This window comes from Prenolepis imparis, unplaced genomic scaffold (genome assembly GCF_030444845.1).
Source record: "Prenolepis imparis isolate NDT839.2.m4 unplaced genomic scaffold, iyPreImpa1.0 SCAF_1, whole genome shotgun sequence".
Lineage (NCBI taxonomy): Eukaryota > Metazoa > Arthropoda > Insecta > Hymenoptera > Formicidae > Prenolepis > Prenolepis imparis.
In genome coordinates, this window is record NW_028141159.1 from 23,825,540 (window position 1) to 23,849,348 (window position 23,809).

General features: G+C 39.6%; 4 protein-coding genes and 1 pseudogene across 5 annotated transcripts; 2 read left to right on the forward strand and 3 right to left on the reverse strand.

Moving 5' to 3' along the window:
* The first annotated feature begins 237 nt into the window (after positions 1-237).
* LOC145936962 (protein crooked neck-like) lies at positions 238-3,288 on the forward strand. The gene is made up of 2 exons (XM_083039668.1): positions 238-380; positions 688-3,288. The coding sequence occupies exon 2, from the start codon at positions 793-795 to the stop codon at positions 2,806-2,808; it is 2,016 nt and encodes a 671-aa protein (XP_082895794.1). The 5' UTR covers positions 238-380; positions 688-792; the 3' UTR covers positions 2,809-3,288.
* A 1,572-nt stretch (positions 3,289-4,860) lies between these two features.
* Positions 4,861-6,202, reverse strand: LOC145936972 (electron transfer flavoprotein subunit beta-like). Its single transcript, XM_083039680.1, has 3 exons — positions 6,019-6,202; positions 5,440-5,838; positions 4,861-5,379 (listed from the first exon to the last, which is right to left on the reverse strand). Exons 1-3 carry the CDS (start codon positions 6,067-6,069, stop codon positions 5,068-5,070), a joined length of 762 nt encoding a protein of 253 aa, XP_082895806.1. The 5' UTR covers positions 6,070-6,202; the 3' UTR covers positions 4,861-5,067.
* An 811-nt stretch (positions 6,203-7,013) lies between these two features.
* Positions 7,014-9,574, reverse strand: LOC145936975 (protein crooked neck pseudogene; annotated as a pseudogene). Its single transcript, XR_014425459.1, has 2 exons — positions 9,456-9,574; positions 7,014-9,148 (listed from the first exon to the last, which is right to left on the reverse strand). The product of XR_014425459.1 is annotated as a protein crooked neck pseudogene (transcript).
* Positions 9,575-9,775: 201 nt separating this feature from the next.
* Mterf5 (mitochondrial transcription termination factor 5) lies at positions 9,776-13,018 on the forward strand. Its single transcript, XM_083039705.1, has 6 exons — positions 9,776-10,229; positions 10,694-10,827; positions 10,907-11,231; positions 11,461-11,882; positions 12,045-12,260; positions 12,334-13,018. The coding sequence occupies exons 1-6, from the start codon at positions 10,041-10,043 to the stop codon at positions 12,707-12,709; spliced, it is 1,662 nt and encodes a 553-aa protein (XP_082895831.1). The 5' UTR covers positions 9,776-10,040; the 3' UTR covers positions 12,710-13,018.
* A 126-nt stretch (positions 13,019-13,144) lies between these two features.
* Repo (homeobox domain-containing protein reversed polarity) lies at positions 13,145-20,529 on the reverse strand. Its single transcript, XM_083039718.1, has 5 exons — positions 19,723-20,529; positions 17,933-19,363; positions 17,119-17,197; positions 16,612-16,835; positions 13,145-15,843 (listed from the first exon to the last, which is right to left on the reverse strand). The coding sequence occupies exons 2-5, from the start codon at positions 18,354-18,356 to the stop codon at positions 15,203-15,205; spliced, it is 1,368 nt and encodes a 455-aa protein (XP_082895844.1). The 5' UTR covers positions 18,357-19,363; positions 19,723-20,529; the 3' UTR covers positions 13,145-15,202.
* Between the last annotated feature and the right edge of the window lie 3,280 nt (positions 20,530-23,809).

The window sequence follows — 23,809 nt, forward strand, 5'->3', positions numbered from 1 at the left end:
GGAAGAGAGTGGCAAACTCGATCACGTGACCTTTCTTCTAATTGGATAGAGGCGTTAGAACACCTCTGTACTAACGCCTCTATCCAATCAGAAGAAAGGTCCCGTGATCGAGTTTGCCACTCTCTTTCTATGAGGTTCTCTAATACAGAGTCGCAGCTGATTATGCGCGACCAATCAGGAGAGACCGTGGGAGAGACCATTTCGCAACAGCCAATCACAACGCGCGTCTCAATTGCATCTCAATAAGCCCATCTAGAAACTATCTATAGTTTCGGTGCCACGCTTGGAATTCGGAAAGCGCAGGTTAGGTTGAATAAGAAGAGTAAGATATTTCTATTGTGATATAAAAGAGCAAAATTTGTAAAACAGAAGACAAAAATGTGAGTAAATATATATGAAAAATATGTTATATGATTCCATAGTAAGTGGAAAATCCTAATTTAATTTATCTATCCGTCATAACCTTTATGCGCATAATAGAGGTACTTGGATCTAAATTAAGACAAAAATTGCGGAGTTCAAAGAACCGTGAAATTAATCAGTTGACAGCATATTAAATATCCTTATAGAAAAAAAATACACATAGCTAATCCACTGTTTACAAGCATATCTCTAAATGTTAATTAATTAAATGTAAATTATTTAATATTACTAACTGTTTACTAATCAATTGTTCCTGTGTTACAGCGAAAATTATATAGCGTAATGCACTGAGTGCCACAAAAGTGAAAGGATTCCCCTCAGCATTGCATATAGATTCCAATCTAACATAGCAGTCTAATTCCATCAAAGATGGAAAAATCACAGAAAATGCCCAAAGTGGCGAAGGTGAAGAACAAAGCGCCTGCGGAGATACAAATCACCGCGGAGCAGCTCCTGCGCGAGGCGAAGGAGCGCGACCTTGAGATCCTGCCGCCACCGCCGAAGCAGAAGATCTCGGATCCGCACGAGCTCGCGGACTATCAGCATCGCAAACGTAAGGCGTTCGAGGATATCATTCGTAAGAATCGCATGATCATCACCAATTGGATCAAGTACGCGAAATGGGAGGAATCGCAGAAGCAGATACAGCGAGCGAGATCGATCTACGAGCGTGCCCAGGAAGTGGATCATCGAAACATTGCGCTCTGGCTCAAGTACACGGAGCTGGAGATGCGCAATCGACAGGTCAACCATGCCAGAAACTTGTGGGACCGAGCGGTGACTCTGTTACCGCGAGCCAATCAATTCTGGTACAAGTACACTTATATGGAGGAGACCTTGGAGAACATCGCTGGTGCTCGTCAAGTCTTTGAGCGATGGATGGAGTGGGAACCGGACGAACAGGCCTGGCAGACGTACATCAAGTTCGAGCTGCGTTATAAAGAGATCGATCGAGCTCGACAGATCTACGAGCGCTTCGTGATGGTCCATCCCGATGTGAAACACTGGATAAAGTACGCCCGCTTCGAAGAATCGTACGGATTCATCAAGGGTGCTCGCGCGGTGTACGAGAGAGCCGTAAACTTTTACGGAGACGAGGGCCTCGACGAGAAGCTGTTTCTGGCGTTCGCCAGATTCGAGGAGAGTCAACGGGAGCACGATCGCGCCCGTATAATTTACAAGTACGCCCTCGATCACATCCCAAAGAGCAACACCCAGGAGATCTACAAGGCGTATACGATCCATGAGAAGAAGTACGGCGATCGCTCGGGCATCGAGGACGTGATTGTCAGCAAACGAAAGTATCAGTACGAACAGGAGATCAAGGAGAATCCCTCCAATTACGACGCGTGGTTCGACTACCTGAGATTGGTGGAGTCGGAAGGTAACGTCGACGTGATCCGCGAAACCTACGAGCGCGCTATAGCCAACGTGCCACCCACCAAGGAGAAACAATTCTGGCGAAGGTACATCTACCTTTGGATCAAGTACGCCCTTTTCGAGGAACTCGAGGCCAAGGATGTTGAACGGTGTCGACAGGTTTACAAGGTCTGCCTCGACCTAGTACCGCACAAAAGATTCACCTTCTCCAAGATCTGGCTGCTCTACGCGTACTTCGAGATACGACAGAAGAATCTGATCAAGGCGAGGAAGACGTTGGGCTTAGCGCTGGGAATCTGCCCAACCGACAAGCTCTTCCGAAGCTACATCGATCTCGAGATACAGCTGGTGGAATTCGATCGTTGCCGCAAGCTGTACGAGAAGTTCCTCGAGTTCGGGCCGGAAAACTGCACCATCTGGATGCGATTCGCCGAGCTGGAGACGCGACTGGGCGAGAGCGATCGCGCCCGAGCCATATACGAGTGCGCGGTCGGCCGGCCACGACTGGACATGCCGGAGCTGCTGTGGAAGTCGTACATCGACTTCGAGATTGCCCAGGACGAGACGGAGAACGCGCGTCAGCTGTTCGAGCGACTGCTGGAGCGCACGTTGCACGTCAAGGTCTGGATCGCGTACGCCAAGTTCGAGCTGCTGAATCCCCAGCTGGAGGACACTCCCGACACCGTCGTCCTGGCCAGACGGATCTTCGAGCGCGGAAACGACGCCCTGAGGTCCAGCGGCGACACCGAGAGCCGAGTGCTGCTGCTGGAGGCGTGGAAGGACTTCGAGACCGAGAAGGGCACGTCCGAGAGTCTCGCGAAGATTATGGAGAAGATGCCGCGCAGGGTGAAGAAGAAGAGGCGCGTCGTCGGCGAGGATGGCAGCGACGATGGTTGGGAGGAGGTCTTGGACTTTGTTTTCCCGGAGGACGAGTCGCAGAGGCCGAACCTCAAGTTCCTGGCCTCTGCGAAGGCTTGGAAGATGCAGGCGGACTCTCAATCTTGAGATTAATATGTGTATATATATAATTGTATATAATGTACATATTGCGTATGTGTGTGTGTGTGTTTGTTTGTTGCTGCTGTTGTGTGCGTGTGAGAATGTATGATTATATTTGATTAAAAATATCAATATTTTTATATTTCATATTTATGATTTTCAACATAAAAAATGTGTAATTTGCTAAGTTTAGAGTCTAAAAAACATGAAAAAAAAGAATAGAAGAATAGGATAATTTTTCTTCGTTTCCTTCCTCTCTTTTTATCTAACAAAATAAAATGTGAGAGGAGAGAAAGATAACAAAGTCTATCATATTTTCATTTGCCAAGTTGGCCACAATGTGTTTTATCAACATTTCTTGAAAATTTTAGAATTACGACGTCAATTAAGTGTGACATTAAATCTGTCTAATTTAATGATATCTGCATTGTATCGCAATAAATTGATGCATAGAATAATAATATATATTTATAGTTATCGTTATTGATGTTACCTTTTACAGAAGAGACAAAAATGATGCATTTATATATTGGGTTGTTCAAAAAGTCATTGCGTTTTTTTCATTTGATTTTCAGGTGCGTTTATTTAATATACGTAATGAACATTAATCAATAATATATTGGCCGTTTTGTTCAATGACCTTTTGCCATCTCTCGGGCAACTTCATAATACCGCGTTCATAAAACTTCCTATCTTTCTCTGCGAAAAACTTATCAAGGTGCTGTTTGATGAGATCTTCAGAAGCAAACGTTTTACCATTCAAGGAGTTTTGCAAGGAGCGAAATAAATGGAAGTCTGATGGCGCAAGGTCTGGGCTATATGGTGGATGTGGCAACACATCCCAACCAAGCTGCAACAATTTTTGCCGAGTGACCAAACTTTGTGGTCTCGCATTGTCGTGGTGGAACACCACACCCTTACGATTGATCAGCTCGGGACGTTTCTGTGCGATGGCATCACTTAATTTCTGTAGCTGCTCAGAGTAGACATCGGAATTAATTGTTTTATTCTTTGGAAGCAGCTCATAGAAGACTGGTCCCTTCCAATCCCACCAGATTGACAGCATCACCTTCTTTTGGTGAATGTCCGCCTTTGCTTGCCTTTCCGGTGCTTCATCTCGCCTACTCCAACTCCTTTTTCGGCTCACATTGTTGTAGACAATCCATTTTTCGTCGCCCGTGATCATACGCTTCAAGAACGGATCGTTTTCTTCGCGTTTGGTGAGTTGATCACAGACGTTCATACGCTTCGTCAGATGAATTTCTTTCAACTCATGCGGTATCCAAACATCGAGCTTCTTCACGAAACCAAGCGATTTCAAATGGCCATGAACACTTCCAATGGACACTTTTAGAGCGGTAGCAAGCTCCCGAACCGTTGAATGCTTATTTGCTTGCACCAATGCCTTGATTTTATCGTCGTCAATCTCGGAAGGCCTACCGGAGCGATGAGCGTCTTTAACTGAAAAATCACCACTACGGAATCGGGCGAACCAGTTCTGGCACTGACGTTTTTCGATGACATTTCTGCCGTAAACTTGACACAACTCTTCCCTTGCTTCAGTTGCTTTCTTCCCTTTTTTGAAGTGATAAAGCAAAATATGGCGAATATGCTCTTCAAAATTCTCCATGTTTAAACCACACTTGCAAGCACAAAACTCGACCGAATTGCGTCAACTTTTTTTTGGCTTTTAGGTTAAGTGTCAACAACAAAATGCGCGTAAACATTTGACATTCATGTCACGCTCAGATACAAATAAACGTGAACAGCGCTATCTATTGGAAAAAAACGCAATGACTTTTTGAACAACCCAATATATGTATATATTTAAATAATCGTTTTTCAAAAATATATTGGATGTTTCACTTCTTTTCTTTCGAATAAATTGATTATTTGGCAAATATTGGAAAGAAACGCAAAAAAGAGACCTTTATATATATTATATAAATATACAAGCGTATATGCATATATGTATGCACTATGCAGTATGCACATGTGTATTCATATAATTTGTATGTATCTGTGTAATATATTATTAAATATTTAATTTTTTCTTCATTCGCATAGTATAAATTTATTGAAATATACACAATTTCTGATATATATATATATATATATATATATATATATATATATATATAATGTACAAAACTATTATGCTATATACAAAAGGAGTTATCAAAATAAACCAAGGCTTAAAAAGTTAAAAAAAAAATACTTAATTATTAATTATTAATTTTTATAATTACCCTGTAACAGAGTCAGCTAAACGTGGCCACCTTCTTTCAATTTGCTTATCAAGGTGTCAACGTCCGGTAATATCGCACCAGCCTGTCTAACTGGCGGATCTTCTACCGAGAGTATTTCGATTCTCGGCGTTACGTCCACTCCGAGATCTTTCGGAGTAACTTTCTTAATGGGTTTTTTCTTAGCTTTCATAATATTTGGCAAAGTCGCGTAACGTGGTTCATTCAAGCGAAGATCAGCGCTTAAGACTGCGGGAGTTTTCATCTTTATGACCTCTAATCCACCATCAATTTCACGTGTAACAGTCAATTCACCATTATTGTTCTCAATCTGAATAAAAAGAAGTGTAAGACATCGATACGATAAAGTGAAATGTTGTTGTCCTATTACCTTGCTGCAAAATGTTCCAGCTGGCCAATCCAGAACACCGGCTGTCATTTGTGCGGTCTGATTATTATCATCATCTATGGCTTGTTTACCGAGTATTATCAAATCCACTTTCTCATCTTGCGCCAATTTTGTCAGTATCTTTGAGACGTGAATGGGCTGCAATGTCTGATAATCAGAGCCAGATATTTCTACATGAATTCCACGATCTGCACCCATGGCAAGGGCAGTCCTGATTGTATCCTGAGACTGAGCCGGTCCACAGCTGACCGCTATCACTTCTTGGGCAATTTTCTTTTCTTTCATTCTAATTGCTTCCTCTATTGCTATCTCATCGAAAGGGTTCATCGAGTGTTTAATGCCATCCGTAACCACTCCAGACTTATCTGGTTTGACACGAATCTAAGAAAGTAAGTTTAAAAAATGCGTTAAAATGAATCTTTATTCAAAGACTGGCATTCATAATCTTATTTCATCATAGAAAAGTATTTGTTATATTTTAAGAGTTTTATCTTTTTTTCTGTGTATTATACTTTAATAAAATATAGAAAGAGATAATCGAGATAATATATAATTTATTACCTTCACTGCATAGTCTATTACTCTTTTTACACCTACAAGAACACGCGCCATTCTTGCTCCAGAAAGATATTAATGTGCAACTATTCTCTAATTATCTTTAATTAAATGTCAACAGTTGACTTATTATTTTAAAGTCTGAATTATTGTGTAAGATTATAACCTCTAAAACACATTGTGGCCAACTTGGCAAATGAAAATATGATAGACTTCGTTATCTTTCTCTCCTCTCACATTTTATTTTGTTAGATAAAAAAAGAGGAAGGAAACGAAGAAAAAAAATTCTCCTATTCTTCTATTCTTTTTTTTCATGTTTTTAGACTCTAAACTTAGCAAATTACACATTTTTTATATTGAAAATGATAAATATAAAATATAAAAATATTGATATTTTTAATCAAGTATAATCATACATTTTCACAAACACACACATACGCAATATATATATACACATTATATACAATTATATATACGAGGGCGGTCCGATAAGTACTTAGCCTCACCGCCCGATGGTGCCAGTATCACAAGAGAGATTTACTATCGTGTAGTACATTCTCGTAGACGGCTACTGTCAAAATTTCAACCGAATCGGACTCGTAGTTTTGTTTTGACCGCGTGTGGGAGCGAGCGTGTCCACGGATTTTAGAAAAATGGAAAAAGAGCAATATCGGTCGGTGATTCGATTCTTGTTTTTGGAAGGGAAATCGCGCAGCGAAATCAAAGAGCGCTTGGATAAGCGCTCTTTGATTTCGCTGCGCGATTTCCCTTCCAAAAACAAGAATCGAATCACCGACCGATATTGCTCTTTTTCCATTTTTCTAAAATCCGTGGACACGCTCGCTCCCACACGCGGTCAAAACAAAACTACGAGTCCGATTCGGTTGAAATTTTGACAGTAGCCGTCTACGAGAATGTACTACACGATAGTAAATCTCTCTTGTGATACTGGCACCATCGGGCGGTGAGGCTAAGTACTTATCGGACCACCCTCGTAAATATACACATATTAATCTGAAGATTGAGACTCCGCCTGCATCTTCCAAGCCTTCGCAGAGGCCAGGAACTTGAGGTTCGGCCTCTGCGACTCGTCCTCCGGGAAAACAAAGTCCAAGACCTCCTCCCAACCATCGTCGCTGCCATCTTCGCCGACGACACGCCTCTTCTTCTTCACCCTGCGCGGCATCTTCTCCATAATCTTCGCGAGACTCTCGGACGTGCCCTTCTCGGTCTCGAAGTCCTTCCACGCCTCCAGCAGCAGCACTCGGCTCTCGGTGTCGCCGCTGGACCTCAGGGCGTCGTTTCCGCGCCCGAAGATCCGTCTGGCCAGGATGACGGTGTCGGGAGTGTCCTCCAGCTGGGGATTCAGCAGCTCGAACTTGGCGTACGCGATCCAGACCTTGACGTGCAACGTGCGCTCCAGCAGTCGCTCGAACAGCTGACGCGCGTTCTCCGTCTCGTCCTGGGCAATCTCGAAGTCGATGTACGACTTCCACAGCAGCTCCGGCATGTCCAGTCGTGGCCGGGCGACCGCGCACTCGTATATGGCTCGGGCGCGATCGCTCTCGCCCAGTCGCGTCTCCAGCTCGGCAAATCGCATCCAGGTGGTGCAGTTTTCCGGCCCGAACTCGAGGAACTTCTCGTACAGCTTGCGGCAACGATCGAACTCCACCAGCTGTATCTCGAGATCGATGTAGCTTCGGAAGAGCTTGTCGGTTGGGCAGATTCCCAGCGCTAAGCCCAACGTCTTCCTCGCCTTGATCAGATTCTTCTGTCGTATCTCGAAGTACGCGTAGAGCAGCCAGATCTTGGAGAAGGTGAATCTTTTGTGCGGTACTAGGTCGAGGCAGACCTTGTAAACCTGTCGACACCGTTCAACATCCTTGGCCTCGAGTTCCTCGAAAAGGGCGTACTTGATCCAAAGGTAGATGTACCTTCGCCAGAATTGTTTCTCCTTGGTGGGTGGCACGTTGGCTATAGCGCGCTCGTAGGTTTCGCGGATCACGTCGACGTTACCTTCCGACTCCACCAATCTCAGATAGTCGAACCACGCGTCGTAATTGGAGGGATTCTCCTTGATCTCCTGTTCGTACTGATACTTTCGTTTGCTGACAATCACGTCCTCGATGCCCGAGCGATCGCCGTACTTCTTCTCGTGGATCGTATACGCCTTGTAGATCTCCTGGGTGTTGCTCTTCGGGATGTGATCGAGGGCGTACTTGTAAATTATACGGGCGCGATCGTGCTCCCGTTGACCCTCCTCGAATCTGGCGAACGCCAGAAACAGCTTCTCGTCGAGGCCCTCGTCTCCGTAAAAGTTTACGGCTCTCTCGTACACCGCGCGAGCACCCTTGATGAATCCGTACGATTCTTCGAAGCGGGCGTACTTTATCCAGTGTTTCACATCGGGATGGACCATCACGAAGCGCTCGTAGATCTGTCGAGCTCGATCGATCTCTTTATAACGCAGCTCGAACTTGATGTACGTCTGCCAGGCCTGTTCGTCCGGTTCCCACTCCATCCATCGCTCAAAGACTTGACGAGCACCAGCGATGTTCTCCAAGGTCTCCTCCATATAAGTGTACTTGTACCAGAATTGATTGGCTCGCGGTAACAGGGTCACCGCTCGGTCCCACAAGTTTCTGGCATGGTTGACCTGTCGATTGCGCATCTCCAGCTCCGTGTACTTGAGCCAGAGCGCAATGTTTCGATGATCCACTTCCTGGGCACGCTCGTAGATCGATCTCGCTCGCTGTATCTGCTTCTGCGATTCCTCCCATTTCGCGTACTTGATCCAATTGGTGATGATCATGCGATTCTTACGAATGATATCCTCGAACGCCTTACGTTTGCGATGCTGATAGTCCGCGAGCTCGTGCGGATCCGAGATCTTCTGCTTCGGCGGTGGCGGCAGGATCTCAAGGTCGCGCTCCTTCGCCTCGCGCAGGAGCTGCTCCGCGGTGATTTGTATCTCCGCAGGCGCTTTGTTCTTCACCTTCGCCACTTTGGGCATTTTCTGTGATTTTTCCATCTTTGATGGAATTAGACTGCTACGTTAGATTGGAATCTATATGCAATGCTGAGGGGAATCCTTTCACTTTTGTGGCACTCAGTGCATTACGCTATATAATTTTCGCTGTAACACAGGAACAATTGATTAGTAAACAGTTAGTAATATTAAATAATTTACATTTAATTAATTAACATTTAGAGATATGCTTGTAAACAGTGGATTAGCTATGTGTATTTTTTTTCTATAAGGATATTTAATAAGCTGTCAACTGATTAATTTCACGGTTCTTTGAACTCCGCAATTTTTGTCTTAATTTAGATCCAAGTACCTCTATTATGCGCATAAAAGTTATGACGGATAGATAAATTAAATTAGGATTTTCCACTTACTATGGAATCATATAACATATTTTTCATATATATTTACTCACATTTTTGTCTTCTGTTTTACAAATTTTGCTCTTTTATATCACAATAGAAATATCTTACTCTTCTTATTCAACCTAACCTGCGCTTTCCGAATTCCAAGCGTAGCACCGAAACTATAGATAGTTTCTAGATGGGCTTATTGAGATGCAATTGAGACGCGCGTTGTGATTGGCTGTTGCGAAATGGTCTCTCCCACGGTCTCTCCTGATTGGTCGCGCATAATCAGCTGCGACTCTGTATTAGAGAACCTCATAGGAAGAGAGTGGCAAACTCGATCACGTGACCTTTCTTGTGATTGGATAGAGGCGTTAGAACAGAGGTGTTCTAACGCCTCTATCCAATTAGAAGAAAGGTTACGTGATCGATTTTGCCACTAACCTAACCTGAGGTTAGGTTAGGTTAGACTGTGCAGAGTTAAACATAACCAAACAAATGTTTTGCGGTTTTTGTTACCTGGCACCGCTAATTAATTAAATAAAAATTTGTGCAATCCGGAAACAATTGTTTTATTGATAAAAAAAATTGATTAAAATTGAAAAAATAAATTGTAAAAATATATTGCGTGTCGCACAATAGATTCTACGACAATGAGGTTCGGTAAAAGGGGTTCATCCAGAACTTCGATGGCGTATTTTTTGAAAAGGAAGGAGTTTCAAAAGATTCTCACAACAAATCTAGGCTTAAATTCTGTCGATGTCGAAGAGTTTTTTGATATGAACAAAAGTATCCTTAATTTACCCCGCCATCGGTTAATAAACAACTGCTTGACATGCCAGGTGTGTATTTTTTATGTACATACATAATTATTATAATTAAACCTTCTGATCTGCACGTATAATTTAATGAAACTTTTCTCTTCTAAAATAGCGCCAACATCTTATAATAATTAATAATAATTAATTGTACTTAATGATTAATAATTCATTTTACTTTCTTTTTAATTAATAGAATTCAGAAAACAACAGAAAATTCTAAAGTTGCAGTTAATTGTTGGAACAAACGAGTTAATTGATTGTAATTGAATTTGTCATTTTAATAAATATATCTATCATCCTATAGCTTTTTATTGTTCGCAAAACAAGAAATACAAGAACGACATATGAAAAGAAAAAATAATATGAAAAATTTCTTTTTGCAATTTTCAATTTTCAAAGTAAATCTTTATCTAAAATAAGAATAATGCAATTTTTTCATTTTTTAAACTAAATATAATATTAATAATATCTTATTCACATTTCAGAAATATAATGTTAGTGCGAGTCCTCTGCTAAACTTTCAATATTGTTTGATATTAAAAAATTATAAATTAGAACATAGAATCAATATGCTGAAAGACATAGGAGTGCCAGATTTGAAGTCGTCTCTAGTGGGCAAGTAAGTTTTGTTACAGTTTGTTACAGTTTTGATATTCTGCCAAGTGTATAAATAATTCAATAATTTTTTGTAATTTTAGAATGGTCTATCTTTTTCGCAAACATGTATCTACATTCAAAGAAAAGGTGAATATTCCAATTGAACAAAACATTGCTAAGAATATATTCGACAGACTTGGTCGAGAAGTTCCAAGCGATATTTCCCAATTGGAATCATCGAGCAACAGTTTGACAGTCAATCAATACTACCAAGCATGTCTCTTACACTGCAAAACTCGAGTATTTGATCTGCCATATTTAGATGACAAGATATTGTTGCACAAGTATATGAAATTTAAGAGTATAAGCATGATTGCAGAAACATTAAAAGTACTAAGAATTAATCTCGATTACAATGACGAACTGGTGAGTGTGTACTCTTATATTTATAATAAATTAATTCTATTTTTCATAAATTTTTACAAATTAAATTGAAATAATGGAAAATAAGTACAAATGTCTTAATTTTTTTTGAAGTTATTTGATTCAATTTGATTTCTAAATCTTCAAAATTTTACTAAATTTGTAAATTTTTGCAATTTATACTGATTACATAAAATATCTTTACAAAAATCTTCATTGTGTTTGTAAACAGATAAAAAAGAATCCCTTCGTCATCACTGCTTCAGCTGACAACATTAAGTTGTTGCTAGATACGTTCACAGATATTTGTGGAATACCAATCGTAACGCTTTTAAGGAAATATCCCCGCATACTTTTTGAAGATCCTGACAATATTAAGCGATTACTAATGTCATTCAAACGGTATGACATACCAGATAAATATGTGCAGAATTATATGAAGATTCTCGAAATAGGTGACGGCACTTTCCTTGAGCAAATGGAGACAATAAAGCGACATCCGGATCTACACGTGTGGTGCAAACATCCTCGAATCCTACGGATTATCTATCACAAGGATAAGGCAAAAGATCGCGTGGGTTATCTTGACGTTATAAATCGTACGAAATGGGTTCGTCCTCATACAGTTCTGTCCGCTTCAAGCGATTTAGAAAGGTAAACGATCGCAATTCCCCCTTCAAATCAAACAACTTTTTGTTGAAACTTTTGTTTGAAATATTTTGTTCTACAATCAAAAATAAAATAATTTTTGGAGATGATCAATTCAAATTGGACACTGTATACTTATATATTCTTATTTTGTTAATTTTATTCTAGGTTTTTACATACTGGCGCTAGTACAGTTCTGTCAAAAAAAGCTCTGAAACATATATTTATACAAGAATTGGGAGTGGATAAGAAGGATCTACTGGCGAGACATCCGCATTGGAAAACGGTCGGATTTGCCGACATCGAGCAAATGTTTAAATATCTGAAGACGCATTTTACGATAAACGAGATATGCCAAAACATACACATCGTACTTTATTCACAGTAATGGCTGTTTTTATTTAATTACTTAAAAAATTACAAGATGAACTGTTAACCGAAAATTTGTTATTTTCAGGTCCAAGGTGGAAAAAGTACTGGCAGATTTGAAACGGCGTTATTCTCAGAGTACAGAGTACTCATTTACAAATAGCCAGTACCTCGCGTTATGTCTGTATATGCTGGAAAAGGCTACTCATTTCACAGGCGACGGTATTTGGAACAATGGACACAATACGAAACAACAATCTTCACTTTCTTCAGAAAAGGGAAATGTTGCAGAAAACACTGGCAATGATACTGTAAAAAGTATCGATGACTATTTGAATAGCGAAGTTAGTCATGATATAGATGATGATGATTTGAATACCAAAGACAGCAGTGATATAGATGATCACGATTTGGATGATGAAGACGAGACATCTAATTGTAAAACAAAACGGCAACATACATGATACAACAGCATACATTTTGTACAGAGTACTTTACAGAAAATTATTTCATCTAGATAAAGTTTATATTGAAAATAAAATAAAGGGTTAATTAAAAGTCTGCCGCGGTAAAAAATGCGCAAAAAATTTTTTTCTTTAAAATGTTAACATTTTAATAAATCACAAAAATTTTTTTTGTGCATTATTTATCGTGCTAAGCTTTTAATTTGCTCTCTATTTCATATTGGATATAGATAAAAAAATATTGTCTGTATTTATAATGAATTTAAAAATACAGTAACACATTTTAAACAAAATATGCTATGAAATGATAAATTGATATGAAGAATATTTATACATATATATTTCATTGCTGTTTACTTGTTACAAACTTTTTATAAAGATTGAATATTGTGAATTGATTGTGTAAGGCAAGATTAATTGGATTCTGTCATTAGAAATTTTTTTTCCACACATGATATTTCGATATCACTCTTGATTTATTACAAATCAGTTTTACATAGAAATTGAGTATTGCAAGATACAAAGCGAGAATATTTCGATTAAGATCCACTTTTTTTTCTAATACAAAGGCACTGCATAAGGCAAATTCATTACAGAAAATATCGCGTATTGAATTAATAATATTACAAGTTTAATATACGTTTTTTGGCTTACTTTTCTCTCGTTAGCCGAAGAAAAAGATTCAGAAAAATAATTTTTCTGAAAGAATAATCGTCTATAATAAAATTATATTCCTCAATATACTTTTTCATCGACGATCGAAAGAAATGGATGGATTAAATTATAAATGATGATAATCGCCACGAGATGCCGCTCAAAAAGCTTTTCTCTATCTTAATTATATTTTTTCTTACTCTATTTCCTATATATGTAAATATAATCACCACATGCGTTCGAAGTTCGAAGTGAATCCATCCTATTTAAAAATTGCAATTTTCAGGTAGTTCGATCGTTTCCGATTCGCGCAAATTAGAACGAGAAATTAGTGAGATAGCAGCGAAAAGATATATAATTTTTATAAATCTTTCCTTCCGTTAAATAAGAATACTTTACATATATCCTAGAATACTTTATATTCTGCTTTCCTTATACTTAATGTGTTCGATCGACTTTTACGCGTAAAGCGACGCGACGCAATTTCTCGCGATCACTCACAAGCAAAACAAGTACAAAAATGTCGCGCGTGTTTTAACGCGAGCGATGATCCTGGATTATGTTATTCGTGACTGCGTTACATCTGCTGGTTTTCACATATGTTGTAGCTTATGACCCGCTAAACAAAAATATAATAGGCTCAAAGCTAAATAATAGACAGTTACTGATTTACAGCCCATCAAACACGAAAAACAAAAGCATGCGGCACACGATGCTATTTTATCTGCTGGATTGCTAACTGGATTTGCGTGCTTGCTACCGTGTGGGCAGCAGTGCTGGCAGTGCTGCTGACCGTGTTGCTCGCTTGGCTTCAGACGATGCCTACTTTCGTGCTGGTTTTAGGAGGATCATTTCAATAAACCAACAAAATTTCAAGTGACGATAATCCTATCATCGTTATATGCAATATCATTGTTTATATGATCGTGGTTATATGTCACTGTGAATGTTTTTTGACATGTATTTTGCAACTTAACCCAAATTTGAGACTGACAATCTGTCAATCTGTTAGCATCTTGATTGACAGCGCAGGATTATAGCAAGAAAAATAGCACCTGTTCTATCACCGAAATCCAGCAAATCAGTCAGCAGCGTGACCAGCAGGCACACAATTTCCAGCCTAGCAAAGAGCAAGATTGCCAGCATAGGCGCACGCAAGTAATCCAGCAGATAAAATAGCATCATGTGCCGCATGCTTAAGATTCTGCGAGTTTTGACTGGCTGTAGTTCACAATCAGTGACTGTCCATTATTTAGTTTTGAGGCTATTACATCTTTCGTTCAGCAGGTCATAAGCTACAACATATGAAAAAACCAACTGATTTAATCGAAATCCATTTTCATAAGATTAGTGCGGGGTACTTTGATAACCAATGTGACATTGTATTTACGTGTGTTTCCTTCTGAAAAGCTCCGATAGCTCACATTGCTAATTGGCCAGTTGAACACTCTCTGATTGGTCTCTTAAGACTCTGATTAATCAATCGTGCTAGCATCGGTTACCCTAAACACTAGTCGATATGTATATGGATAAAGAAAGATCCATTTGGATACAATTCGATTAGACACAATCACTTATATCGACGGTGTCTAAGGTGACTAGCACGAGTAATCAATCAGAAAATCCTATATTCAATTGACCTATAAACAATATGTCTAATTGGGTATCATCCATGTGGATGTGTGCTATCAGGACTATCGGGATGTACTAACGGGAACCCCCTTTCTTGCTGGAAAGCTTCCCATATGTCCAGGATCTAATATTCTTCGCGCTCATCGCGAAACACGTGCAGATCGCGAAAGCCGTCTAGAAGAGATCTAGAGCGGAGGAGGCCGCGAGTCAGTTCAGAAAAGGAGGCAGCTGCACATAGCTCTGCTGATTGCCGGGCTCGCTTTTGACCATCACCTGGCCATCCTTCATGGTCTGGCGCGTCTGCGGCGAATGCATGCCGTAGTCCTGCTTCTGATCGGGTTGCGGCGGCTGTTGTTGGCCGTAATCGGCCGCCGTTTGCTCGTGCGCGTATTTATCCGCGAGGCAGCCACCGTGCTCATCCTCGGACATGGAACTACCCAGATGGGTGGGTGGCGAGTGTGCCGCCGTCACCATGGTCTGGTAATCGGCACGAGTTAAAGGACCGCCAGGAGGTGGTGGCGGGCTGTTGCCGCCACCGGGGTTCATGTAATCCTGGTGAACGCGCATGGTGTTGCCGGCTGCGGCCGGGGTAGAGAACAACGAGGCGTCGTGTTGCGTCGGTAGCATGCTCGTGTACGATGAGTATGAGACGTTGCCATTGTTGCCAAAGCCCGCCACCGCCGCTGCCGCTGCCGCGGTCGAATACGGCGAGTTGGACGGGCTTAGTAGATTCAAGTGAGGTGCCAAATCGTACGCCGCTGGCGAGTAGGCCCACGCATCCGGCGGCGCCGTCGCTGTCGTTGGTGACGCGAATGGATTTAGGGTGTTGTTAAGTGACGTGAAGGAGCCTGAAAATACGAAAGATTGCGTTGGAAGAAATTTTTGATAGGAATTAAATTTTTAAAATAATTTAATTTTCATCCAAAAATTAAATTAAAATTAAACTTTTTTTAAAATTTAAGTTATATATTTTTTATTAATAGTCCTCACGCTGCAAATTTTTTTCCTATTTTCTATTTACATTTAATATCTTTTCTTCTTGGAAGAAAATTATGACTGAAGATTTTGATGTATTAAGGCACTGTATAACACTGTGATTAAGAGTATTAAAAATTGTACAGGAATCAGCGTTTGCTGTTATCTAAATAAAATATAGATATATGTATATAGATTATATAGATGATCATCTAGATGAAATTTTGGTGTCATCTTATCTTTATACAATAGATAATAAAAATATGTATTATCTATATCTGCATCTTAGATGAAAAAAAGTGTTATCTTTATTAAATTATCTAGAATAATGTTCAGATAATTTGATTTAAAACTATGGCACATAGAAATACTTAAGTAGTAGAACTTGAACAATAAGCGATAAAAACTTATAAATAAAAATATAAATATATATTTTTATCTCTTTTATAATTTACATTTTTTAAAATAACTATTTATATAAGCGGTCTTATAAGAATAATATTATCTAGAAGTTATCTAGATGAGAGAATCGTCATATAATTTTACCTTTTATCTAGATAAATTTAAAACAAAATCATCTTATTTAGCTAATTTTAAAATCATCTAAGCACAACACTGGATAGGGATACAATCTTTTTTACCTGATAATCCGGGACTGGCAGAACTTGCGGCCATGTAACCGGCAGTCTTGCGCGGCGGTTCCTTTTTCCGCCACTTTGCACGACGATTCTGGAACCACACTTGAACGCGAGTTTCAGAAAGCGCAAGTTTCAATGCGAGTTCATCGCGTGCGAAGACGTCCGGATAAGGTGCCCTCTCGAACGCTCTTTCGAGTTCCTCAAGTTGATAAGCTGTGAAAGTCGTTCTGAAACAAAAAAAAATCGAGAATAAGTTATACAAAAATTCTATATATTTAGAAATTTACAAATTAGATAATTGAAGAGAGAAAGAGAGAGAAAGAAACAGAGAAATCTCATCAGCTTACAACTACAATTTCACCACAAATGTAAATATTATAATATTAATATATAAAAGGATAAAGATATAGCTAAAAAGAAAAGTAGATATATATATTTATAAATATATGTAACATATAAATGTATAAAGATTTAAAAGGATATTTAGATATAAAAGTAATGTACAAATACCTGGTCTTTTTCTTTTTGATGTTATTGTTGTCAGTCTTCTTCTTCGAATCTTTTTTGGTTGGCTGTGTTTCACTGCTAACTGCAATATTCGTTCGTCAATTGTAAAATTGCAAGTTTACAAATGATAAAATAATATCGGTTACGAGAGATAATTTTCTAAAATTAAATTATATATAAATCATAAAATTATTATGTACAGGGTATCTTTACGAATTACTTGGACAAACTTCTAGCTAGGGCGTATGTTATATAAATTATTAAAATTATTAAATGATTAAATTATATAATTAGGGGTGACAAGTGGTCTCGCGTGGAAAGTCGCGGACTGCTAGATGCTTTCATCCCAGGTTCGACCTGGTTCGATCCTAAACACCTCATATCCTTCATAACAGATTTTTTAGAAAAGGATTGTGGAAGACGGAGAAGGCGGTTAAGGAGAGGAAAGAAGGATGAAGAGGATGAAGAAGAGGAGCAGATGGGAGAGAGGAGGAAAAAGGGATTATATTTGTAGGTCGCTTATTATAGCCAGGTTATAAAAAGAGTTAAAAAGATATTGTAAAAGATTTTTACGCGCCTTGTAAAAAAGCGCCTTTGTAATCCCAAGAGGATCAAATAAACGTTATTATTATATTATTATTATTATTATTAAATTGTAATTAAATAAACAAATAAATAAAAAATTCCTACAAATATTGAAATAGTGTATTGGAAAGAAGAGGAATTATCGTATTCTACAAAAGAAACAAATATTTATGAATGTGAAAGAATTAAGTTTTAAAACCCTGTAAAAGATACGTAAATTCGCGATATTTACCTGGTGCGAGCGCATTGATCGGATCATCCGGCTTCCTCTTGAGCGCGTTTCCGAGTTGCAGACCCTGTTGCAGGCTCGTCGAAGTCGGCGTAACGCTGGTGGACGTTGAAGTGGTGACGTCCTGTGTCTGCGGCGGTAAAGACGCGTACATATTGGACAGCTCGAGTTCCTTAAGCTCCTTCTGCTGCTGCTGTTGCTGCTGCAGGTGATGCTGATGCTGCGACGCGGCCTGATGATGAGGCGACGGGCTGTTTGACGAGTCCAACTTGTGAAGCTGACCGCCGCCGGTCGGCAACAGGTCGCCGCTTCCGTGATGGCTGCCGTGCAGACTAAGCATTACCTGGATGCTGTGGGCTCCGGAGGTACCGCCGCGCGCCCCAAAATCCGAAAAAATCGGATCGTCCCAGGAAGGAGCGCCGTCCATTTTGAAAAATCCCTCGATTTTTTACGGAAAGTATTTTTTGAATAATCGCGCAATAGTTTAGGCGTTTAAAAAAGAGAAGTTTCCGAAACACGAATTCGATAGAGTACTAAAGTATTGATTTTCTTTATTGTATTATCAACTTCAATTTTCATTTCTATTGGCACTTTTCTATTTCGCGGCTGACTCGTTCATCTATTTTATTAAGAGATCTTGATTTATCATCCTCAAGTTTGTGCGTTTCTAATTTTCGGATCAATTGAATGAATATCACAAATCACAGATCACTATCTTCCATGAAGTATCTTTCGGATTTTCTCCGTCGATCTATCGTTCTCGGGGATGTTCACCGAATTAATGAAATGAAAATCCGAAGAACAGAGACGTCGGATGAGAAATCGGTATTCACACTTCGGTATCGATCGCGTCCGTCATCTCGCGAGGATCTTCCATGATCTCTTCCCGTTTCCTCTGCCAATAGAAGAAGGAAAAAAAAGGAGGAAACACACAACGTTGCGACCGATTGCTCGTAATGGAGCGCGACCTGCACGCGGCAATTGCGATCAATTGTTGCCCGGGTTATGATTAATTTTGATTAGTTTTAAGCGGCGTTAACTCGGGCCAGCCGATTATTATATACAAGGCGGAAGACCTTGGAAGAGAGACTGGATGGAACCGAACACGACGATGCCGCGTATCTTCTTCCCCGATACACGAGAGAAGAAATCGTCCGTTCTCTCTTCTCTCTGTGCCTCGAAATACTCTCGCCGCTACTCTCCGTCTTCTCTGAGCCTCTGGCTAATCAGCCACCACTCACACAGGCTTATATTTTCCGAGGCACGCCGGCCCAGGTCGCCCCCACACCCGGGGCCCGGCCAATCCTGTCTTCGTGCGGGCGCGATGATGCTGACCCTCGCGGTCCACCGCCATCGTTCCTTCAGCCCCCTCCCCCCCCGTCTCCCTGTCACCATGGGCCCCCGCAAGCGCGTTCGCCCCCTCTTCTCGCCGACCTGCGCGCAAAAAAAAGACGGTGCGAACGACGGGGGTGGATGTATCATCATCCCCCCTTCCCATATCGGGGGTGCGAACATAGCGCGAGGGTTAACGTCAACAGGCTCGTGGGAATAGAAATGAAGAAAAGTCAGGAATCTTCCTGTGTGGGAATCGGCGAGTTTGTTGTTTTCTACTCTAGAAATAGAAACTTGGAATAAATCGAGGAATAAAAAAGAAATATATAAAATATATACTTTGAAAAATTATGAGAAAGAAAAAATGTGCTTCCTAGAGCAAATTTCCGACAGAGATTTATCTTAAAGATGAAAGGAATTCGCGCAATTTGCTTGCAGCATTATATTTATATTTCTCTTACCTTCAACTCATTGTGATGATCTTTTTCACTTTTGTGGCTTACACCATTTTTCTAAGCGTTACAAAATTTTCAAATACAACACAATAATGCCAAGAATGTGTAAATCTCCCGATTGAATATAACCTATTATTGAAATGAAGAAAACACATCCCAGTCATGTATTCGACTGATTACACGTTTTGCTAAATCGATTTCCCCTTCTTCATCCTTTTGCTTCTCATCTTCTCTTCGTTCCTTCTTTCTTGTTATTTTTATCTTCAACAGAATCAAAAGTCTCACACACAATTTGCATTTGCACACAACAGACGTCTCTTCTTTCGCTTTCTCTCTGATAGACGAAATCCAATGCGAAGAAGAGTAGATCGAAATCGTCGCAAACGAGAGACACCGCGCATTAATACCGAAAAAAATCGATCGATATGCGACGAACGAAATGTACCTTCGAAGAAGAGATCCATGTCTGTTGACTTCGACAGTTGGCGTGGCACTGAGCCAAGCACTCTTAAGCGCAAGCTCAATGAAATCAGCAATCGCCAGGAATTGCCTCGAATTGGCCCAATCAAACTACCCCCCCGTTCCCCGTGTGCGTACACGCGCGTATATTAACCGCTAATTTTCGTCGTTGGGGTAATTAACGCGCGTCTCATCTATGCGCTCCGATTTCTTCGCGCTTCTTCCGCGCTGAATCTCCACGAGCCTGTCGATGATCGTCCGCCGCTCATCCCGATCGACCTTAATCTCTTCGGCATCACCTTGCCCTTGTCTCATATCGCACTTTTACGTTACGAATTATCAATTTCGGAAGTAAAAGTTCTACATATTTCTTCTCAGGCTTTATCTGCACGTTTTATTATTATTATCTTGAAATATTTATTATATACATATTATATACAGGGTGTTTATGAAATACTTAAACGAACTTCTAGGGCATGTTTTTCACGTCAAAATAAAGAAACAAGTTTATATATACTTATAGTAAATTAAATAATTATAAGTAAGTACTCTTAACTTTATAAGAAATGCTCAAAATGGCCGTTATTTGATTGAAGATAGCCAGATTTTTATCTATGGGGACATTTAAAACATCTAGCACATTTGCAATCTATTGAAAACGAAGAAATGCTACACATTATTAATGTTTGTTATACGAAATCGATCGGGAACCTTTGAAATGATTCGACAATCCTTTTTAACTTGTCCTATAGAATTGGCCTAGAAGTTTGTATTTCGTAAACACTCTGTATATCTTGATTAGATGATCATTTTATTATATTATAATAATTTATTTTATTATAATATATTCATTTTTCGATTAACGAAGAACCCATTCAGTGATCGTTTTTTTATCGTTGCAGGGACTCGATAGGGGGGAGGTGCGACGATTATGGGGAATATGATAATTAATACAGGACTTTTTTGGGGTAAAGGTGCGATAATGCGGGTGACTGCGTCATCGTGTATCCATTATTCCATCATTTTAACACGATAGACGCACGACAGTCGTTTATCACACGATCTAAAACACCTAAACAACCTAACTCTATATAACTTACTACCCTATACATTTAACCGCTCTTCTCGTTTTCATGTTTTCGGTATTAAAGATAATATATTATACAAATACATTGAAAGTTTATGCGAAAATATTTATGTACTTGAAATACATAAGAATTAAAATAATAATTTTAAGAGAATTATTAGAAAGAGAGAGAGAGAGAGAAATTTTTATTATAATGTTTAAAGTCATTTCAAATATACACTATTTGCTCACCTCTGCTCTGTATAGAAATTGTAAAATATAAAAGATACTCTTTTTAAAGCAAGTTTTAAGTTTAGCTTTACTTTTAGTTTTCTCGAGATCTCTCAATTGGATTTCAGACGTGATGTAATGAATGAGTGACGAGGTGTCTCGACGATGAAACTCCTGCGGCGATTCAATTTCCAATTTCGCGGCTGCGAGGCTGCCATCTCACGCGGGCCCGGGACGTTTCCTGGGACATATGTCGAGGAAGTTATCGGGGCCCCAGGAGGTCGGTCCGGCAGCGGCTGCGGCGACGACGGCCGCAAGAGAACGAGGAGAAGTCGGTAACTTAACTGGCCTAAATGGGTTTAACTCGATGTGATTTTGCTGGCGAACCACTAAATTGAACGAATACGAACTAAACTGAACTCAACTAAGCTAATCATATCACATTACTAGCGTTATTAGCCGAGCGACGATATAAGTGAAGGTCCGGTGAGCGCCGGGCTGCAGTGTAACGCAGCCTCCTGCACTGACCCTCCGCGTCCGCGACTTTCTCTGGCATCCGCGCGTCCTCCATCTTGTTATCTCGCGAGGTAAACATGACCTACACCTACAATAAGGCACAGTACATTCGTCGTCGTCGTTAAAGGACTAAGGTGCCTCAAAGTCAGCCTCGAAGGAGAGACCCAGAAGAGGAAGAAAATTCGCGAAACGGAAGTGATCTCTCTCTTGGTTTGATCTCACGATTATCCGCCATCTCGCCACGAAGACCGGAAGTGAGCGCGACAAGCACCAAGCACCAAGTGCGCGGATTTAAAGGGGGCGTCGTCGATTTGCTCCAACTGAAAAATCGTAATTGGCGAACAAGCTTGTATAAAAAAACAGTGTATTTAAAAAATTTATAATTAAAATTTTTAAAAATAGAGAATTTGAGAGCATTTTTATAAAAATTTTTAAATCTTATTAATATTTTTTTTAAAAATATTTTTTAATTATTATTTTTCCAAAAGAGAACAGAGACAAGATGCATTTCTGACGTTTTTGAGATTTTCGTTTGTGTTATATACATGGAAATTTTCGACGAAAACAAACATGAAGAAAAAGCAAGAGAAATACGTGAGAGGAAGTAGATTGTTCCCCACCTCCATCTATGACATGGTTGGACGATGTCTAAAGGGAGATGAGAGAAGAGAGAGAAGATGAGCGTGATACGTTGTTGCCCCTCTACACAAGGCGGGCTCGGTCTCTTCGGTAACTCCACCTCTTCACTTCCGTTATTCTTTCGAACTCAAGAGTTATCGCGAATATATACATTATTTGGGAGACTATTTTTATAAGTGCGTTTTTGGGTTTAAAATAAAACAAGTACATATTTCATCAAACATTCGAAGAAGAGATGACAATTAATAAGAAGACACAATTCAACAAAAAAAAAAAAAATATCTATATATATTTTATATAAAATAGATTTATAGATTTTATATAAAATTTCGTTTCGCATTTAAAGTATTTTACATTTACTTACTGTGTATATTAATCTTCTTGCACGTAGATCTTCTTATCATAACCTACTTGCAAACCGCTGGGAAAAATCCATAATACATATATCTTCAACCATTTTTATTTTTAAAAATTATAAAAATTGAAAAATATTTATTTTGAAGTATGACATACAAAATAGACTGATTGTGAAAATTTAGTTGTTGAAGACTGTCTTGACATTTTATCGCGATCGTAATTCAAAAATAAAAGTTCACAATCATATAATAAAAGCGATTTGAAAAATTCTCCTTACAATTGTCATAAAAAATAATGTGTCCGATCGATTACTAATATGTATCAAAGACGGACACAGAATTCTTCTGAATTACAAGATTTCGCAGATTATATTGTATATTACTATTAAAGGCTACTATTATTTTTTCCGTGAAAGGAAACTACGTCAGAAATATGAAAGACAGAGACATATAAAGACGCGGATGTGCGCGAGACCTTTCAACTTTCGAACGTCGGTCTTCTTCTTCTTCTTTTTTTTCTCTGCATGTCATTTGTATTTTTTTCTTGCTTTTTTTTCTACGTCGTACTTAGATATGTCCAGCGTTTAACGACGAGTGCGCGATGTTGCCCGCAGCGTCGGGACCCGCCAATTGAGCCTGTTAACGCTCAATTGGTCTAAATTGCTTCAATTGGACGTAATTGCGCGAAGGCGACGGGGAACCTCCGCTACATTTCTTCTGTCTCTCTCTCTCTCTTTCTTTTTCTATATACCGCGAATATCATCGACAAAATGTTATGTTCTCAGGCTCTTCCTGCCGAGAACCGAGGCCGTATTTTTAACCGTCT

What these genes read in the sequence shown, in the direction of transcription:
- LOC145936962 (XM_083039668.1), top strand. Translation starts at nt 793, where the DNA reads ATGGAAAAATCACAGAAAATGCCCAAAGTGGCGAAGGTGAAGAACAAA.
- LOC145936972 (XM_083039680.1), bottom strand. Translation starts at nt 6,069, where the DNA reads ATGGCGCGTGTTCTTGTAGGTGTAAAAAGAGTAATAGACTATGCAGTG. An exon ending in TAATAGACTATGCAGTGAAG is followed by an intron (nt 5,839 to 6,018) that starts GTAATAAATTAT and finishes TTACTTTCTTAG; the next exon opens with ATTCGTGTCAAACCAGATAA. An exon ending in CTGGAACATTTTGCAGCAAG is followed by an intron (nt 5,380 to 5,439) that starts GTAATAGGACAA and finishes CTTTTTATTCAG; the next exon opens with ATTGAGAACAATAATGGTGA.
- Mterf5 (XM_083039705.1), top strand. Translation starts at nt 10,041, where the DNA reads ATGAGGTTCGGTAAAAGGGGTTCATCCAGAACTTCGATGGCGTATTTT. An exon ending in TCGATTACAATGACGAACTG is followed by an intron (nt 11,232 to 11,460) that starts GTGAGTGTGTAC and finishes GTTTGTAAACAG; the next exon opens with ATAAAAAAGAATCCCTTCGT. An exon ending in CACATCGTACTTTATTCACA is followed by an intron (nt 12,261 to 12,333) that starts GTAATGGCTGTT and finishes TGTTATTTTCAG; the next exon opens with GTCCAAGGTGGAAAAAGTAC.
- Repo (XM_083039718.1), bottom strand. Translation starts at nt 18,356, where the DNA reads ATGGACGGCGCTCCTTCCTGGGACGATCCGATTTTTTCGGATTTTGGG. An exon ending in ATCAAAAAGAAAAAGACCAG is followed by an intron (nt 16,836 to 17,118) that starts GTATTTGTACAT and finishes TTTTTGTTTCAG; the next exon opens with AACGACTTTCACAGCTTATC. An exon ending in TGCCAGTCCCGGATTATCAG is followed by an intron (nt 15,844 to 16,611) that starts GTAAAAAAGATT and finishes TCGTATTTTCAG; the next exon opens with GCTCCTTCACGTCACTTAAC.